The sequence below is a fragment of the Amblyomma mixtum genome, chromosome 2 (assembly GCF_055824585.1).
Source record: "Amblyomma mixtum isolate Tamu chromosome 2, ASM5582458v1, whole genome shotgun sequence".
NCBI lineage: Eukaryota > Metazoa > Arthropoda > Arachnida > Ixodida > Ixodidae > Amblyomma > Amblyomma mixtum.
Window position 1 is genome coordinate 115,043,916 of NC_143013.1, and position 20,865 is coordinate 115,064,780.

The 20,865-nt window shown below is 43.9% G+C and overlaps 1 protein-coding gene across 1 annotated transcript in view; it reads left to right on the top strand.

Annotated features, from left to right (window-relative positions):
• The window catches only part of LOC149360644 (complement C2-like), a 151,399-nt gene that overhangs the window by 41,170 nt on the left and 89,364 nt on the right, over nt 1–20,865 (top strand). The window contains exons 2-7 of the mRNA XM_089567888.1: nt 1,687–1,737; nt 3,410–3,589; nt 7,064–7,264; nt 8,919–9,131; nt 11,876–12,064; nt 13,116–13,333. Of these exons, the coding sequence (XP_089424014.1) occupies nt 1,687–1,737; nt 3,410–3,589; nt 7,064–7,264; nt 8,919–9,131; nt 11,876–12,064; nt 13,116–13,333 (1,052 nt within the window). The remainder of the gene's footprint in view (nt 1–1,686; nt 1,738–3,409; nt 3,590–7,063; nt 7,265–8,918; nt 9,132–11,875; nt 12,065–13,115; nt 13,334–20,865) is intronic.

Here is a 20,865-nt window from a genome sequence, read left to right on the forward strand (position 1 = left end):
GAGAGGATAATTGAGTTTACGTCCTATTTAAAAATGGCGTTTGTATAGATCATTTAAGCGCTCCTCCTGGAACATTGCCATCGGCACCGCGCAACGTCTCTCACGGCTGCTTCACTACAAAGCGTGCCGCGAAAATACTAATCCCAAAGATCTCGTTACCATAAATTCAAGACAGCAGCCAAGTTCAATGCCTATGCCAGCACGTGGCGGATGACCAAAAAATAAGAACTGCACATTTTTATAAAATATATACAGGGCGTTTGCTTTAAACCATCGCGGTGACGGCGCAACGTATACGTGCCCGTAGAAGCAGCGAATTACTGGCATACCGCGTGCGATAGGGTTACTCTGTTTTGAAAAGGTCAACTTCTAGCAAATTTTTCTCTCTCTTTCCCAATACACACCATTCAAGAACAGAAACATAAGACCTAGTTCTATCCAAAGTGGCGGGCAAAAAGCTGTAAGAGCTGTAGATTCGTCTAATGTCACGATCCCGTTACAAAAGAAGGCCAGCAAATTTTTTGTTGTTTTAATAGTCCTTCACTGCGCATGTTTTGATTGGTTTTGGTGTCAGTGCTATATAAATGCGGTAAAGACGCAGAGCAACACGAAAGGAGGACAGGAGAGCGCCAGTGCTGTCATTGGTGTTCCTACTCATCTGTTTGCGCTGCCGGTCCCCACTCAGCAAAAATACCAACCAACCAGCCAAAACCAAAACTCTAATTGAGAGGCCGCTGTCTTTTAAATGCGCGGAATGATATCTATAATGCAAATCCTGTGAAAAAAAAAACAGCCCGTAATTCGTATAATTAGCTATACCAGAGAATACGGCTCTTGCAAGAAGAGCTATAGATCACAAGGCATAGATGTGCCAGCTAGGGCCGGTCCCATATTGCTGATAAAGCTCTTCCATAATGGGGTACAGGCACAAAAAAATTGAATGATTTGTTTCATAGGGGTAAGGAGGTGCCTTCCACCAAGTTCAGGTAGCAGTCGTTAAATGGAACATAGTTTATTTTGGCATAGAGCATTTTTTGAGAAGCCGCTCAGCGTTTCCATCCGCTTCGAGTGACCAATGGGCGCTTGATCCAACTGTTTTGACGTCACCGAGTCCAGTGGTTTTTCTCAGTACGAACCAACGCTTGAGGGCGACACCGATGCCGTCAGGATTTTGGTCATCCATGTTGGCTGGTCGACTGTGGCGTAAGAGTGCGCTTTAGTCCTGGCGCCAGGAATTGGCACAGAAATTAGAATTCTTGTTGAGGCAGAAATTGCCGGCACAAAATAGTTTCTAAATATTTGTTAACACTGCGCACTGCTGTATTGAGCTAATTTTAGTAAATACTAGGCCTATAGTCCTCTTTCAAGGCAATAACCGGACACCCCAAAGCATTGTGTCTGTCCACTAAAGCCAGGAGACCCGGCGCCCACACGGCAAGGCGATTCTTCAGAAGAATTACCTTTATACCCAATTTAGGAGTACTAAGGCCTAGAGACATGTTCTCCCACACGTGTCTCTGCAATGAGTAAGGCTCAAACATTGAATTGCGCACAGGCGTTCCGTAATATTGAAATTCTGTGTTGGGGTACTGGATTACTGAATGTATTAGTGCTTTCAAATAACGTAGAATGGTCTCCAGCGATTTTTGATAACTTTGATAGCCCTCTACAATCTTTCTTTTGCAGCCACCAAGATTTCAGTGGCCCTGCTGGTGTTCGTTGCTCCATGTTGCCCATGTAAGACATTTAATATTTTGTGCTCTCTAGTGTACGCTTGCTTGAAAAGCGGCGAAGGAGTCCTATAGTCGCATGCATGAAGCACTCGTGCTCTGCTCGAAGGAAAAAACAACAAATTATACACTCTTCAGGGTGCTAACACTAACACGGATTTTATCCTTGATGACGTCGGCTTCATGCCATTGTGGCCTTAATAAGTTTACGGCCAAAAAGGTGGCTTAATATGGACGGAGATACGTTTTGTAAAGAACAGCCGAGAACAGATAGGAGTATTATTCAAAGTATCACGCCTTTTTGTTTCCATCTTAAAAACAAACAAGGTAAGATAATCTGAGAGGGAAGCTGTTTTAAGTTCCAAGTAAAAAAATATAGCTTCGCTTTCATGTCCCTTAAGGTCTCGGAATATAACTTTTATTTCAAAACACTTATATTAAATATTCTGAGGTTGCTTGCAACACACCCTTTAGTTTTCTTTCGCTTCCAACAATGTCGGGCTGGCTTTTCCTCTTGAGCCTAATGACTTTGTGGTCAAATATACGTAGTACTAGCGAAGAGGGCATATTTCCTTCTAAAGTGGCTGTAGAGACGGCTACGGCACAGCGTAATTTAAAGAGAATTTCTTAAAGGTTGCATCTAACTATGCTTAAACAGGGGTAAAAAGAGGAGCCTTAAAAATGTAAAAAATTGCATGGATGTGACTTGAAACGGCGCGTATACATTCGCAATATTGGTGCATATATAACGGCCTAACATCAAGAAGCTTAATTTAAGTTTTTGATATTTTAGGTACATACCAGTCGCTTACTCGCTGAGCCTGTGAACTTTGCCACGGCTTCTATATAGCAAGTGCTTAATTGTAGTACAGATAAGGCTTGCTAACTACTAGGCTGGTTTTTTAATATTGAGTAGGTAACTGTAATTACTGGAGTAGGTATTAGAATTCGCCTCCATATTTATTGAGAGCCATTTCAAAAACGCGGTTACCCTGGGTGTTCTGCTGCAACGAATATCGTCTATTTCAAAACGTTAGGTCCGCGGGACGACCTGGTGTGCCTGCAAGCTTCTCGAACGCGCATATGTCTATGCGCGATTAGGCGCCAAGACAGCCCCCCAGTTACCCCAGCGACAAGGGTAACTGCGTGTTGGAAATTATAAAAACTTATATGCATATTACTTACTCTTTGCTCCACACCTCTCAATCAATAAAAAGATTAGAAGTAATAGTTTTCTTTTATTCCCGCAAACGTGCTCTTCACCATTGGTATTCCAAAGCAGCACATTAGAATACTATACACATGCCTCACAATTAGAATTTGTATCAAAGAATTCCGGATTTGTGTCAAAATATTGGGACAAAACTATGAAGAAGTCGTCCCCATGACTTGAATAGCTTTTAAATGGCTGTCAATTCTAGCGTGTAAAAAAAAAACAACTGTAGACAATTTTTTAAGGGCCACTGCGTCGCTATATTATGGGCAGCCCATATGTGATTGCAGTCTCTTAAAGAATTCGGCAGGTGTCTTGTTATATGGTAAATCGAGTATGGTACGTGCTTATGGGGCTCGGAAATATAAAGCCTGCTTAAATAAGCTTAACAAGAGTAGAGCGCCACATATTTGTCATTCTAAAGCATGGCAAGCATGTGACGCTACGAAGGGGAATGTCCACCCAGCGTTTCAGCCCTGCCCAGAGGTGGTGATACAGAACGGTGGCTTTGATGGAGACTGCTGCATGCCTGGTGACGAGCTGAGGTTCTACTGCGACAATGACGACCGTTTCAAGCTGAAGGGCGCCCGGTCGGCACGCTGTCTGGAGAGCGGCGCCTGGAATACTACTATACCAACGTGTCAAGGTTAGTTGCTCGGGAGTATACTGCCTTATGATGTGTGTGGAGTGCACTGGATATTACTTTACATTTATTCTTTACGCATTAAAACAGCCCCCAGAATATTTTAGGTGCTAGTCGAACGGCTAATGTGCCTTTCAACCTTTGTCATGGGTGAAATGATTTTTCCATCTCTGCGCCCCGCGGCCGATTAATGATGGTTCATTATTGCTTCAAGTATTATTGAAATAGTTACTACCGATCTTCTGTAGAATGTTTCTCCCAGCCTAGTTTCCGAGGGCCTAGCTATCTGCATCGTTAGGTGCACCTGCATTAAATCATTCAAGGTGTTGTTATTTCTCGCGTTATACAAATCTGAGCCCACATCTGCATGTGGGAATATAAGAGAAAGCTCCACTTTTTTTCACAAACACTGCCGCAACTTACGGGAGTGCAACTGATATTGTCACGTAGTGGGGACTGCAGTCCGGCGAACAGGAAAACAGCGAGAATCGCTTCTAAGCGAAACTCTATATTTGGTCTGACTTGCGCCCGCAAGAAACTTAATCACTCAGCGGTGGCGAACTTTCGACATAAAGCTTGAAAAGTAACTAGAACACTTTTGAACAACATAGAGTCGTATCCGCCTGCATGCGATCAATCGAAAAAAATATACCTGCTTCTTGCATCACAAACAAAGCGATAAAGCGGCCTGCCGACAGTTTTGAAGAATGAAAAAAGAAACTCTACAAACATTCGAGGCATTATTCCCCTCTCTAGGCATCGGGTATTTCTATATCACGGCCCAGACGAACAAGGAAGATTCGCGGCAAGAGCGCTGGTCATAGCTTGCATGCGTACGATGAGCGCTACCACCCGTCTATCCATCTGGTGCAAAAATAAAAAAGCTTTGAAGATGCAACCGTAGCGCCATTCATCTCCTCAATGAAGACCATACTGAGCTCTATAACCAACTGGGCGTCAAGATCTGCGCTTGCGCCGTATTGCGAACCATTTGCTCATTTCCGTCTGTTCCAATTCGTGAAATCATGAACGCTCCCGCACCTGCATCAAACATCGTTTTTTTTTTTTTGCCAACGTGACTTTAACACAGTTGGAATCGAGCTAGTTGGCGATCGTCTGTAGAAGCCATGGGAAAACTGCGCTAAAACACGACACATAAGGAAGAACACATAGAACAAGACGAGCGCATAGATGTGGGATCCGGACGGCGGTACTTGAAACCCTGCTCGAGACGTTGAAAGGAAAAAGGCGCAAAAGGGCTCAAAACAATGCTACGAAACTAGTAGTGGTACTTTCCATGCTGAAGATCGCGCAAAACCAGAAGTGGCCAACCGGTAAGCAGAATCGATGGTGTTCTCAGCGCCAAAGTGGCTCGGCCAGCTGTGCTCTCGCACGGCAAAATATAAAGGAAGAAAAGGTTGAGGCAAAAAGCGTATTACGCCCTTTGTAAAATGCGTGTCAGGAATGATTTACTAAATACAACGGACTTGTGGAAGGGCCTGCATAGGCCAGACAGGGCGCTAGATTGTGGTACAAACTTTTCTGAGCACCGCAGAAATTCCAAATGTCGGCTACGCCTTCATAAAATAAAGCTTCTTAGCAGGGGCAGTAGCGTCATTACACGTCAAATTCTGGGAGGATATTTTATAAAGAACGATAAGAACTTTGTCAGTGATTGCGTCAGTGGGCCAGCAAAATTGAAGTAGCTTTGCTGAATACTCTCTTTTAGGGTGGAGTGAGTAGCCACGTGTATCTTGGCCTGTCGTTTATGTACCTTGCTCACATGAGCCGACTTTCTATATTTCGGGGTTCAGCCCCTGAATAAATCAGTTGGTAGTTTGCGCTTGTCTTGTTCCATTCGTTCTTCCAAGTGTGTTGTGTTTAAAGGCAATATTCCCATGGCTTCTACTGACTATTTCTTTGCTATAATATCTGCGGCGCACATTCCGCAAGTATTCGCTGGTATACTTAGCTATACTCTCTGCCAATTTGGCGCCTCAAATCAGCAGGCTAGCGTATGGGTTGGCTCAAAAGTGTTCGTCATTGCCTGCAGAACTTCTTAGCTCTATCTCCGGACGTGGATCGACTCCAAATGGTATTACATCATGTGCGTCGTGCAATGTTTCCCGTGGCGTATTCACGCCTCAAAGAGCTCAGAATTTCTGGTCTGCCTTTCACGCCAGCTGCACTGCCGTTTCGCCCTACTTAAGGCTGTCTATGTGAAGAACATGGGGAAGAATGAGCAAACTCTAGCGAACAGACATAGCCTCAAGGCGACTTACAGAGAATAGGCATGAGCAGATGATACTCAAGTATGAGAGGAGCGGTAACAATAGACTAAAAAGTTTGAAGAATCATTACACAACTTGCAAAGCTGGTGTTGAGAGCGCAAATGATAGTCCAGCGGCTACTAAAGAGGTTGCTGAAAATGCCTTAGGAGTAACAGAAAAGTAAAAGCCGCACAAGAGTGTCGCAAAGCTGAGATCTGTTGAAACACGGTAAGGACATGCTATAAATTGTAGCTATAATATATAATATTGTTGTATTATATTATTTAAGTATTTTTACATAATTTCAATTCAGAGCCAAGGGAATGAAAAGTACGCTACAAATTATGAGGCGATCAGGTTTCGGTGCGTTGAGCTTACTCTATCTGCTGAAGTATTTGCTAACAGCATTACAACAAGCATAGAATTTAGTCAACCAACAGAACAAGTTAATTTTCAGAAAGGATACCAAAAAGTAGGTGTTATTCGCACTCTGAACCAGACTATTAAGAAAAGTGCAGTTTATAACCAACCCTTATACATAGGTACCCAGCATCATTAGCTCATTTAATATGGCTGCACTGATCGCAAGTTCACATTGTTCTGGGCCAGCTGCGACCACCATATACAGATACTACAAGTAAACATACTCGCCATGAACCTTACGGAAAATCTCCTAACTCCCGCTTGGTTATATTGTTTATGTGAAAAAAGTCAGCCTGGTAATAAGGTGTGTACGACGTTCTCTTTACGATATTTCTACTGCAACAGCGTTAGGAGTGCCATGGCGGTTAAGACTCTGGGACATTGACGACGGTGAAAAGCATCCACCTGCACGCCATGGCAGGTGGAGTTTAGGGGAAGTTCGTATTCTTCGCCTGCCGCCTGCTAAGCAGATGGCAGGTGGCATTACTTTAAGGATGAAACGCCGCCTATATGGACATATCGACTTTAGTGAAACACGTGCTCTAGTGACAGGCCGGGCATACGAAGTTGGTAAGGACGCTTGAGTTCCAGGTAATAGTTGAGTTCTGGTGATGACAGTGGCTTAATGTAGTTACAAGTAGCGGTAATAGCCGTAGTGGTACAGGTTGCTCTCCACGCTTGAGAACGATAGCACCAATGAAGAGGAGGTAGAGAAGAATGCTCTCGTATTTCCTCTGAGTCAATCGAAGTGATCGCACTTCATCTTTTTTCCCTGTGCATTCAGATAGCTACTGCAAGGACCCTGGGGTCAGCGCTAACACCCTCCGTGTGTTCTATCATGAGAAGGAGCTGAACATGGAAGAATGTTGTCCCCCAGGAACCATGGTGCTTTTCGCATGCCACGAGAATTTCGAGTTGGAAGGCGAAGGGCTGATTGAGTGCTCCACTAATGGAAACTGGACGCATCCTAAGCCAAAGTGCAAAAGTAAGTGTGCTCTTTCAACAAAAGTTGCAGAAAGCCAAAAATTGACCACGCCAGAAAAAGCGGAATGTAGATCAAATACCAATCTGGTACTGTTGTAGATGCTATCCACAAGTTTGTGGAGAATAAACAAAACGTATATTGCGTATGTACCGACGCCTTACACGGTGTGCAGTCCTACAAACTGTTGTCCTAACTGTCGTGAGTAACGCTAGCATCACAAATAAATTCGGAAGAACAGGCTAACTCAGAGATGACATCTTTTGCTAGAAAACCCATTTGAACGTGACCTTGCTATAAGAATAGCTGCTGTTCATGATATTCTCGTATTATGTCGACGAAATGGCAGAGGGCACTTAATGTATTTTCACGTAGTGGTGACTGCAGTCCGGCGAGCTGGAAAAAACTAGAACAGCTTCTAAACAAAACTCTCTTTGGGCTGACTTGCGTCCGCAAAGAACTGAATAACTCGGTGGCGGCGCAGCAACAGGCGTGCTCGGCGGTCGTCGAACAGAATGCCCGCCGCTCCCGGCCGAGCTCAAGTTTAAGCGGTTATTGAACTTTCAATATAAAGAGTGCAAATATACTAGAACATTCTGGAGCAACGTAGACTCGGTTCTGCGTGTAGGCGATCAATCGAGATAAATCTGGTCTTGTCTTGCTTCAGAAATAGATAAAGTGGCGTGAAAAAAGCTTTGAAGATTGAACAAACACTACAAAGATTCGCGGCAGTATTTTTCTAAAAAATAGTTATTCAATAAGGTTAATTCGTAGGATGGCGCCTCATCCTTTCCTGGTGAACATGAAATCGCAGCCTTCAGCGCATGTTGGGGACACGTTCATGAGAAGTAGTGCAAATGTTTAGTCTCATTACTGGCGCATACACAGGAAATGCTGTCCCGTGATCGGTAATATTTGGTTTGGTTTATGGGGTTTAACGTCCCAAAGCGACTCAGGCTATGAGAGACGCCGTAGGGAAGGGCTCCGGAAATTTAGACCACCTGGGGTTCTTTAACGTTCACTGACATCGCACCGTACACGGGCCTCTGGAATTTCGCCTCCATAAAAATTCGACATTCCTAACATTGATCCAAACCTCATAGCTAGCGCAAATGATGCAGCATGCGGCCTTTATTTCGGCCCGCACCTGAACACAAGCTAGATCCTCATGCATAAAAGAAGTCGCGCAAAATCTTTCGGGTATTAGAAACCATTGAGCCTTAGCATTTTCACAATTTTTCAGAATTCACCTCACGCTTAAACAGCACTAAGGCCCCATAGTTGAGGCAGGAATCACCGAACACGAATGATAGGCAGTTTTGTGCCAAAAGTTTGCACACAGTGAAACTATTGCCGCAGCCAGTAAGATTTTGTCGTTGTGCATAGAATAATGCAGTAGAGTGAATGATCTGGGCAATAGTGCCTGACTGATGGCGGTGAGAGAGCCGGAGTTACCTTAGCAATTGCTGATTCGCGGAGGCAGAGACCATCACCACGTGCATAGTTCTACAGCAGGCGTCGAACGCAAAATAAAGCGTGCATTCAGGTTAGCTACTAAAGGAGTATCGACCCACCTGCCTTGCGCTCTCTTTTAATAGCCTCCAAGATGGTTCTTTCTTTTGCAATTACATTTGTGCTTTTCTGCATGTTTTTTTAGGTTTAAAATTTGAGGCCTACTGTGACGATCCAGGTGTAAGCGTTAACGGCATCCGTGTGTTTCATCGGAACAACGAACCATATAATGGTGAATGCTGCCCTCATAAGACTATTGGGCTCTACGCCTGCCACGAAAAATATCACTTGGAAGGCGAATGGGAAATTTACTGCCAGGCCGATGGAACATGGACGCATACTAGACCGAAATGCAGGCGTAAGTAAAAATATATGAAAAACTGCTCATTGAAGTGCACATTCAGTTCTCTCACCACTCCTGCGGCTCCGAACAAGTTGTCGAGGGAGGCTGAAAAGGGTGAGAGTTGTGTTTTTTTACTGCGTGTAATGTGAGGATTATGCGCATATAAAGGGGCATTCAGTGGCCTTAAGGATAAGAATAAATAGCGGGAAGGAAACAACACAGGCTGAGAGGACAAGCAGGCAAGCGCTGTCTGCTCTTGCGTGTGTCGTCTTCTATGTCCGTCGTGTTTCTCTCGCGCGATTTTTTTGTTACATCACGAACCTTCACCAACCCTCCCTACTTTCGGCCATACGGCTATTTTATTTTTTTTAAAAGAAACGGTCCTTGAAAACAAGGCCATAATTTCAAATATAAGTGGTGTATGGAATGACCCGCGACGAAAATGAGGTTTGAAGAGAAAGAGGGTAGTAACAGTTGGCAGAACAATAAAAACGCAGTATGCGAAAGCTAACTTCACCACATTCGATGTCATTCTGTTCTACTCATAGTGCTTGAAAGCTTACCTCTAATGTTATACCCTAGGGGCAGACATTCTTAACTCAGCTTTTATGGAAATGATCTCGTCGGTAACCAATAAGAGCCTACCTGCCCGCACCACTCACATGCGACTATGATGGCGCGAAAGGGATTTCCGAAAATATAGTAACGAATTGCCTCACATACGCTGATTCGCTTGGTGTAGTTTCAGACCTTGGGTGTTCATCGACGAAAGCGATGTCGTTTTAGACGTCGAGGTGCTATACATTTAGCGCAGGAGGGGGAAGGAAACCTTGAGAAAAATCGGTTTTGCAAAACGGATTCTTTTACACGAACAAGGTTTTATCTTCAAAGAAAAGCGCTGAAAAAAAAATTGTCAGCTATTCGATGCGAGTTGTTTAAAGGGAAACTGCATAGGTTGTAGAAATCAACCAGCTTAAGAGTGTCGAATGTGTGAAACTTGTAGGTAAAGCATGCGAAGTCTTTTTGGGCTAGCGCTTGAAACAGTGAAGTAATCGCCGATTAAAATCCGGACGCCCTTCAAGCTCCTCCACAGCGCACAACGCCAAGTGGGGGGCGCACAATGACGTCATCAAAGGTATCGGTAAATTTCCAATGCACAAATGCCTGCTTTGAAGGAAAAAAAAACCAACGCCACCAAAGGCGAACCCTGCCAAGAGTTGTTTGGCAGCGTCTAACGAGTCAGGGCAGAGTGTGGCTGACGACAGCGGTAATTTGAAATCATACCTTCCGTGAGGTCACGCTTAGTTTTCCTGCACTCTTCCGGTCCATTGAGGAGGAGCGCAAAATTCAATCGTCGATTACTTCACTATTTGAAATGCTAGTGCAAAAACACTCGGCATGCTTTACCTACAGCCTATACCAATTTGAATCCTTGAATATCTCCAAATTCTCAGAAAAGTGCTGCAGTTGCCCTTTAACTATTGGACTCTGCAACAGTGTGTGCCGCACATTACACGGGCGGATAAATACAGAAATGTTCCGTCGGAATGCGTTTCACCAATTTTACTGACCACATATTCGCGAATTTACTGCAGAAAACTTATGGATCTATTCACTAAAATAAAACATTAAGCTTTCAGAGAGGAAGTAATTAGGGACGAACATAGGGTGGAAATAATTGTACCTAATAGATTTCTGTTTTTCCTGTCATAATTCTAGAAAAATATGATATTCGGAGTTGTTAAACACTCACTTCTATTTGCATATTTGCACCTTCTTATACTTCACCTACCTTTCATAAAGTCGTGTCAAATATTTATTTAGAAAATGCTCCCTGCTGGGAAAATACTGCCTTTGATATTTCAATGCAAGCTTCATGTATAAAGGAGTGCATGGGGTGGTATCAATTCATAGAGGTTTGGCTACGCTGGGCATCAAAAGGTTAGGTACGTTACAAATATCTCCCGAACACACCATGCAGGGATGGGTTGATTTTTCAATGAGACGTTCGCTTGGTTCATTCGTAGCTTTATGGAGTCTTGGGACCTTTAGATCATGAGTACGGCTTCCAGTGTGTTTCGCTTGCATCTGTGCCGAATTGTCTTTTCAGTTGCCGGCACATGATGTTGCGTTTGTAGCCTCATACGTTTTCGCACGCCGGTTTTATTTGTCTAGTTGGCACTAGACTAATGCATAATGTTGATAGCTTATGTTGGTAGACTAGGTCGGGAGACTGCCAACTAATGTGGGGGCACAAAGGAGTAAAGTGCCCTTTGACTTAAAAAAAAAAAGCCTTTGCTGGGACACTTAAGTGTGTTGTTACAGTTGAGGCGATAAAGAAACAGTTGTATTTCGGCGCGGCATTGTTTTAAGGAAAACAAAGAGCATTATACGCAGGCTGTATATGTTATGTGTGTGTGAAGTCATTAATTTTCCAAAAATTAACAGTGCCGCCAACATTCTTTGGCACAACTCGCCCACTAGCCGCAAAAGAAAACCATGAGACCGTGGAAACTGGACGATCAAAAACACCAGCTCAAGAAGTGAACGTTGGCATTGTGTTCATTTATATTTTTTTTCAAGACGATCACTCTCGCGTCATACACGTGGCTCATGGCACAACACATAAATATTCCTTTGAAAATATCAGGCTTCCTAAACGCGTTCTCGTATGCTCTCCATTTGGCTTGATTTCATGCGCATGTATACTTTTTGATGAGTTGATATGAGTAATATTACGATTTTTGGAAAAATTGCAGCGGAGGTAACTTGCAGCAATTTTGAAGTGGCGCATGGACACCTATCTGACAATCGCTCCGGGGGTGACTTCTACGTACCTGGAGACACAGCTTCAGTGATATGTGAACCTGGTTTCATCGTGAACGGCACCCACGACTTGTTCTGCGAGCCGGATGGTCAATGGCACAACGACCTGCCCATATGCGTGCGTGAGTGTCTCGGTTTCTTAAAAGGTGCTCGTTCCTCAGATTCCTTCGCCTGCTTGTGGGAACACTTTACTGGAGCGTTCAGGTACTTCGCGTAGTCTCGTTATTTGTTGCGCAGAATCGCAAATTCAGATTACAAAAGGACACAACTTCATAAGCGTCAAACTTGACGTGACAGTGGGTGAGTTATAGCGAAGTAGTCCTGTAGTCGCGACACTAAAAGTAGCGCAAAAAAGACACAGGTAGTACAGATGCGAAAGGACACGCGTTTGCCACGCAACTGATTTTTACTACTAGATGGTGAAATTTTCGCAGCAATTTTGTAGCGACAGCTACACTACGGAATTGCCGTTGTAGACCGCTTTTACGAGGCAGTGGGCTATGGTAGCTACAACGTTAATCTGGTAACTAGATTTTCAAAGCCAAGCTACCTGCTCAAAGAGGCTGCCTTGAATTGTGTGAGAGCATGACATATTTAGAGCACCGTGGAAAGAGTTCAGCACTACACTTCTTTACACTAATTTGGAATGGGCCGAATGATGGAGTATAATTTCATTTCTGGAACGGGACCGATACATCCACCACAACTGTTGTTCGTTCCTGGATGCGTGTTGCACTACTCGCGTCGTTCACCTGGTGTTTTTCACATCGTCATCTGAGAACAAGAGAGCACGAACAAGAGAACGAAGAGAAAATCGTTTTACAAATGTTCCCATTCCTTAGCAAAAATTAGTTGCAAGTCTAAAGCCACCTGCCGCATCTGTACTGCCCGCGTGTTTATTATTGCTCAAGTGAGGTCACTATCCACCAACCGATGGCTCAATTAAGACTTAGCAGTGCAAGAAAGCGCGGACTAAAAAAAGTTGTATTCCTTCCTTCTGTTTGTCTCTTAGTTATCGAGGGCTGTACAATTAGTATTTGAAATGTATACAGGGCTGTCTAGACCCCCATTTACTCTTTTCGCTGACCACAATTCATCTTCAGGGAATAACAGTCGTCTAAAAGACAAAAAAACTCTTATGGTTTAGCACCAACATTCGCCTGTTTTGCTCAGGTTACGATGGCCTAGCTAAGGATCTTAAGAACCAGCGGAACTTCGGAAGCCAGCCACAAGGACCTCCTACGGAAGACCCATGCTTGAAATCAGAGAATGGGGCCTTTCAGCGAGGCGGCGAAAGTTACTTTACATACTTCCTGTTCGACCCGTCCAAAAGTGTCAGCCAAAGGGACTTTATGAAAAGCGTGAACCTATCCAAGATCATCACGCGCAACGTAAGTCCAAAAGGCGACTGCACTTGTTCATCGACTCATGCTTCCCTATTCTCGGCGCTGCATTACAGCACGTTAGCATTGTACATCGCCATTACCGCCATGCTGAACGTAATTATGTCCATAAAGCTCTCCAACTCTCCAAGTCTCAAAGCATAAACCTCTCCAACTTACCTCCAGTTAACATTGTTCTATGGCAGCCCAGGCTTCTCTGTCTATGAAAGCTCCACAATCTCAACTACGAGGGGGTACCCAAAAGAAACCGGACTTATTTTTGTTTGAACTTATTTGTTCACATTTTAAGCACACACCTTCAGTCTCCTTCAAAGTATTCCCCACTTGCAATGATACGCTTGTCGAATATTTCATTCCATTTTTCAAAACATTGTTTAAATTCATCTTTTGTGATGCTTGACAGTGCCTCCGTCGTTTTTTTCTTCACCTCAGCAACATCAGCGAAACGCTTTCCATTCACCTATATTTTCATTCTAGGAAACAAAGAAAGTAGCACGGGGCAAGGTCAAGAGAGTATGAGGGTTGAGGAATAGGGGTGATGCCATTTTTGGTCCAAAATTGTTGTAGAGACAGGGCTGTGTGAGCAGGGGCATTGCCATGATGGAAAAACCAGTCACCCGACCGACACAAATCTGGCCGCTTCCACCGCACACTCTTGCCCAATCTTTTCAAAACATCCAAGTCGAAAGCCTGGCTAACTGTCTGACTCTGCGGAACAAATTCTCAATGGACGACTCCTCTCACATCGAAAAAACAAATCAGCATTGTTTTGAGCTTTGGTTTCACCTGACGAGCTTTCTTGAGGCGAGGTGAATTTGAAGTTTTCCATTGGCATGATTGTTGCTTTGATTCAGGATTCGATTCAGGAACACTTAAGTTGTCCCCATAGCATCGTCCTTGTACGTCTTTCTTAATATTTCAAGAGCTTCCATTCAACTTTTTCCGAGCAAAAATCAGAATTTCACCGGCGCGCGCTGTTCACGAAAATCAGCCATTGCAAAAACGACATTCACACAAAACAGTCGTCACTCTAAAACTCTACACAAACTAGTCTGACTTCCTTCAACGACGGCACTCGGCTTACTGACTCTGGATGGATGGATGGATGGATGGATGGATGGATGGATGGATAGGAGCGCCCCCTTTGAAACGGGGTGGTGGCAATTGCCACCATGCTCAGCTTTTCTTTATTTATTATTTTTTTTTTTGTTTACTGTGTTGGCAATTCTCATTAAGAACATGGAATGTTCGTTCTATGCGCCCCTAGTGGCAAAACGCGGTACCATAGAAGCTTTGCCGACCAAAAAATTTAGTCCGGTTTCTTTTGGGTACCCCCTCGTATGTGTGGCTGCCAAACACTCAGAGGATGGCCAATTTCTGTTCCAGTTACAAGGCACATGTTTGTCGTTCCCTTAAAGGTGCAGTGAAGAGGAATCTGAACTCGTCTTTTTTCCGCGGGAACTCGATCTACACGTTCCGAGCATTCTTAGAAACTTCGAATTATTGCCCTGTGTGGCCGATTTCCCTAATTAAATCTAATTAACGTCCGGCTCCCACCTTTTTTTTTAATTTCCCCATACGGTGGGCGGAGTCGACCAACGCATGGAGTGCCTTTCACCCCGTCCCGTGGCGGCCTGCCGCTCTGCCATCGGCGGAGTAATACGTAGTAATCCGTAGAAGCAAATAGTACGCACGTATTTTTGTTTCTGTGGGCTTATTTTGCGGCTATACTACCTGCGAATGAAACTATTTATTCACGGAAACCGAAAAAACAAAATAAAGCGAAAGCAAAGCCTCCAAGGAGCTGGCTGAAAGGCACTCCAAGCGTTGGTCGACTTCGCCCACCGTACGGGGAGAATTAAAAAAATAAAAGCAGGAGCCGGACGTTAATTCGATTTAATTAGAGAAATCGGCCACACAGGACAATAAGTCGAAGTTTCTAAGAATGCTCGGAATGTGTAGATCGAGTTCCTGCGTCAAAAAGACGAGTTCAGATTCCTCTTCAGTGCACCTTTAAGTGGGCGCGTCCTATTTTCGATCCCTGGACTACTCGCCGACTGGTCGCGGCTTCCGCTACGAGAAGAAGCGCGCGTAACCACGTGACTTCTTTGACACATTTTGCTTGAGGACACACAACCGGAGCCACGCTCCCTGTCGGTTATTGTACCATTCTGATGGCGTCTGTTAGCTGATGATGCACACCAATGCTAGCACGACAGAGGCGCGAACGTGGTTCTTTCGCACCGACGCCGTAGGTATGATTATCTCCGGACGTGCATGTATTATCTAATGCTCAGACCGAAGTTGCGAGTGATTCACTCCTTCTAGCTAACGGAGCTTGACATGGCTGTATGCCAAGCGTGGCAACAGCGTGAGCCCACCACACACACCGCCATTATTAACCGAGAGGACGCAGATGGTCGCAGCCCTCGGAAGCGTTGTCGCAGCACACAAGGAAATAGCCCCGGACTAGTGGCATTGACAGTAGACGTTTTGCACGTCCACCACCATTCGAATCGCCTCCCTATACTAAGTGGAAGAGGCTACAGAAGATGAGGTTACGAAATCCATCGCGCGCGCACACTAAAATAGAGCGAACCATAAATATTTCACGCAGAAGTTGGTTGTACGATCTTTTTAGATTCGTATCCGCGAGCTTACGGACCACACATTTTATGTCCGCATGTTGGCATGTGGTGGAAGAGGGATTGTAGACATGTGCCCAGACACTGTTTTCGTAAAGGTCATGCTTAACGCAGGGCCATGCTTTCAAGCACTGTGTACGCAGGAACGACGATCAAAATCGATAATGGTTACAGTGCAGAAGAAACGTCGTGTGCTGGCCCAGCTTTTTGGTCGTAACAATGCACACAAAAAGGTTTCAGATGGACATTTTATTTGACGAAAACGCACTCGCTCTGATTGTATTGAATTTCACTACAAGGACATTTAGATTTTTCACCAGAACGTACGTCTCTTGTAGATGGTTGCAGAACTCTGATTTGGGGGGGGGGGGGGGGGGGGGGGGGGCGGAACCAGAGCCCCCTTCGAAGAGTGAGGGCAACTAAATTATGACGTCACAGTCAAAAACAACGCGTAGCCTCATAGGCACGTGAGTTTTTGGCGGGAGAAGTAAATCCTCGTACGTCTCGACGTTCAGCGCAACAGAAAAAGAAGATACTAGGAGCGCGGACTACCAACGCTAATTTTGGTAGTCTGCGCGCACCCTGCCTTCTTCCATTGTCTTTGCTTCGTGTGTCGTGCTGAAGTTCAAGGGCCTAACGTGCCAACAGGCCCAACTATTTGTCTTTATGCACGCGATGTACAGTCATAGGTATATTTATAGTTCCTCGTTCTATAGCCGTTCTTTGGAACTCGAATTTGCGAGCAAAGGTTGTGAAAGAGTTGTGCCGATTGAGTTTGGTCACATAGAAAGAGACGGCAGTGTAAATTTTTAACCAAAGTCAGTTGGTTGCACACAACTCGGAATAGTGACGCAAGGGAATGCTGAGCTAGCCGCAGAGACAAGTTTAAACTGTGCAGGAGCAGAGAACGAGCTAATTCCCTCCGGCGCATAAAATGCATATGAGTGCTGAAAATTTCTCTGCACTTTCTAGGTGAATTTAGATCTGCTTTTTGAAACGGAGGACAGACACTTTAGGCTTGTACAAGCACTCATTGAAAACGGCATATTGTGCTACCAAAACGACTGTTCAACGCTACCGTTGCAATGCGATGCCAGCAGAGCAGTTCTTACTTTTGCACTTTCCTATATACCACCACTCCTTCGCCTGATGCGCGCTCTTAAGTCGAATCACAACGTATTTACGAAGGCAGCATCATCAAAACCGTACGAGTAGTACCGTGGCCGATATTGGAAATTAACAAGTGCGTACAGGTAGCCGACCCAAACTTAGCACGAGGACAGAAAGTAACCATCGGTTTAAAATCATCGCTGATAAAAGGCGAGAACCCGCACTCAGCGAAGTCACAACACAAAAGATGCCAACCATGGCCGGCAGTAGCAGGGAGCTAGCGAAGCAAGCCACATAATAGTCCAAGTGGATGGCGTCATAGGCGCTGGCCGCAACTGTGAGGGAGCGAGAGCGTATATATTGTTTTGTCATAAAAACGTTGTCCTTTTCAATCACATGCACACATATAAATTAGTTTTTAAGCGAGTATTAAATTTTCTTTTAAATCACCATAAGTTCCAAAGGTTTCGCAAATTATTTTTCTCTTGTTTGTGTTTGTGCACACACTTCACCTCGGCGCTTCAGTTGCGCAGTCTTACTAATGCCGCTGGCGATTTGTTCTGGACCACATTTGAGCTCCGCCTTTGCTACTCATCTAAACTGACCTTGTAATCTATGGACTGCAAGGGGAGAAAACCGACCACGTTGCGAGCGGCTTTCACACAGATGCGTGGAGCTTCCTGGCTGCCCGAGAAATATCGGGTGCGGGACTGTAATCAGCAAGAAGTGCGGACTTGTCCGAGACTGCAAATCGAATGAGCACACTCAGACTTTCCATTGTGGTAAAGCCTTCACTATCACAGCCTTTCTTAACTTCGAGTCTGTTCGGTGCCATCAATGCAAACAATAGCAAAATTTGGTCAAACTACGTCAATATTTGTTTTTTTCTTTCACCGGTGGCGACTAGCGGCGGCGCTGAGACTCATTCCTTGGGCCTTTGCACACGAGGCACGCCGAATATGTTTTAATAGTAGGGCAATTTTATGTAGATTTAACATAAGTAATATCTTTTTACCACACGCTTCATCAAAGGTTTGTTTTTATCCAGGTGGTCCGATTTACTTGCAGTGAAAAAAACGCTACGGTACTGTGCACTTCTTGTCTTCGTACTGTTTGAAGTCGCGGTTTTTTTCTCCTACAAGTAAGAACACGCTTCATAGTTTTGCGATACAAAACCAGAGCTGTCATTTGAGATGTCCCAAAGCAATTAACTCTAGTTTGCAAAAATTGGTCGAGTTTTTTATGTGTCTGAATTGTGTTATAAAGTGCATGGGGCGGACGCTTCAACATCAGTATGATGGTTAAAAATACCCATAAACGTTACTTTGAGGCAGTTTACACAGCCATGGCTGCTTTATTGCTATTTAAGAACAGACAAGAATTGCTAACAATACGTCCACCTGTATCGACTTATTGATAACAATTGTTGCCTTAAGAAATACTAACTCCTAGTTTTCCCACCGGTCTAAGTGATCACATGCCATATCTTTTATTCTAAATAGTAGCTGCCACCGATCAGCCACCGGTGACACTCTTATAGAAGTTACCATGCAGAGCGGGCTGGACGGTTTCTGTGAAGAGGTGGGACGTATGCGATGAACGGACGTTCATGCCACGAAATATTGCGATACCGCGTATAAAGCCTCCTTGGAAATATCTTTCTTCTCCTTGCTATCACTGACATTTCCCGTTTTTTACGAGAAAAAAAAAACAACCTCCCAAGATACGGAAGCCTTGAGTTAAGAAGCAGCTGCTCGATGGAATAAAAGCTCAAAATAGGCCTTACAAGTTTATTAAGTCACGATATCCGAATGACTAGAAAAAGTTCAAGCGTTTCCCCAATCGCTTTACGAATGACCAGCGCAGGGCTAAAATACATTATCACACTCACATGTTTAATCTGGTGAAGATGACAGGCATAGAAACTTGAAAAGAGCTTGATATTCTAGGTAATAATAGGCACTGTTCCCAGTTAAATATACAGATTGTCAATAACGGTGTTTAGGTTAGTTCCGCGTCAATAGATGACTGATTTAATGACTTTGTAACAGGCTATTATGGCAACTGTGGTGAACATAAGCCTCTAATTATATAAGCCGAAGTATTCCGACGATCATTTTTCTGCAACCAACCAATGAATCGGATCTAACATGTTTATTACCCGAACTGAGCAATGTTGGTAGCCTAGACGAGGATAACCTGCAGATATTCTTGCTCAAGCGCTGACATATGTGTAAAACTCATGCCTCAATGCCGGAGCTTTTGCACGTCAAATGCTACTGGCTACATTTCTTCCCCTTTTCAAACAGAGTGATAGGACACTAATAACCAACTACAAACCGATGCCATTTTTGTCATAATTTTCAATAAAATATTCAAGAGGTCCAGAAAAAGATACCTTAAGCGCATTTCTCTTTTTAAGGAAAACAATCATCGCCTAACTCACCCGCAGTACGACTTCTGTGAAAAAATGTCTACTCAACTTTCCGTGTTGGAACAAAACGAATTTATCCTCGGTAATACTGGAGAACGATTGCTTGCCCTTGGAGTATTCATAGATTTTTAGGAAGCCTTCAATTACATTGTTAACAAAATAATACTAAAAAAAATATCCCACGTTGGAATTCGCAGCGTTTCCCTTCAGTTAATTACATCATATTTGCTCTGCAGACATGAATATGCATCTGTTAATATTTATTCTTACTTAATGAACATAACAACAGGAGTGCCGCTAGCGAGCACACTTGGCCACCTACTTTTCACCATTCACGTTAATTACGTTGTTGGCATTGACCATGACACAAACTACATAATGAAATCCAGGGTTTAACAGAAAGCCGTCTGGTCGGGTTTGTTTCACGGCGGAAATTTTTCAAACGCAAACCATTCGATTTTTTTAGGTTTCGGTTCCAGTACGGGGTCCTTGTTCGCAAGAATGGAATTGAAGGCAGGTTATATATGCTTCATGGCATGACGTAAGCAGCGGGAGTACATCGGGGGTAGATTGCCATCGTTGCGATCAAATGGTCGGCGCTTGAAGAATTTCAGCCATGAGTATTAACTTACGCTAATGACACTACGACTACGCTAGTATTTTCTTCTTATGGTGTTTCAAAATTACTAAGTACTGCTAATTGTTTCCTAGATAAAGTGCGCCTATGGTCCATCGTAAAGGTCTCGTAATCAACATAGCTAAAACAAAAGCTGTACTGTTCCAAGTCAATAGCAAAAATGCTACATTGCTTGGTGACGTCACACTTAAAGCAGCAAATATTGAACTTGTGAGTTCTGCACAAACCTTGGGGATTTTTTTGACCACGATATGTCATGGCATATCCACGCGCTTTCACTTGACAGTAAATTATCACAGGTAGTTGGACTAATCTTAGCCTTGAAGAATCTTCCACGAAATTAAATCTGCTTATATAAAAATATGTTTTATGAGTTACCTAAATTTCTGTTGACTCCACTGAGCTAGTACATCTGCAGCTGACATAAATGACTGTCTATGCTTCAGAAAAAGATTGGTCCTGCGATATGTTGTGTGCTGTGCGCTACCGCAAGTGAAGCTCTGTTTCAAGAGCTTAAAGCACATAACGTTCGCAATCTATACAATTAGATATGGTCACATGCATATATTGAGAAGTGTAAATCGAGTAATCTTTATATGCATTCAATAGCCAATTTAAAGCAAAATGTATTTCATTATCAAACAGCATCTCTGGAATATTGGTATGATAGGCAACCACGCACTTATTATGGGAA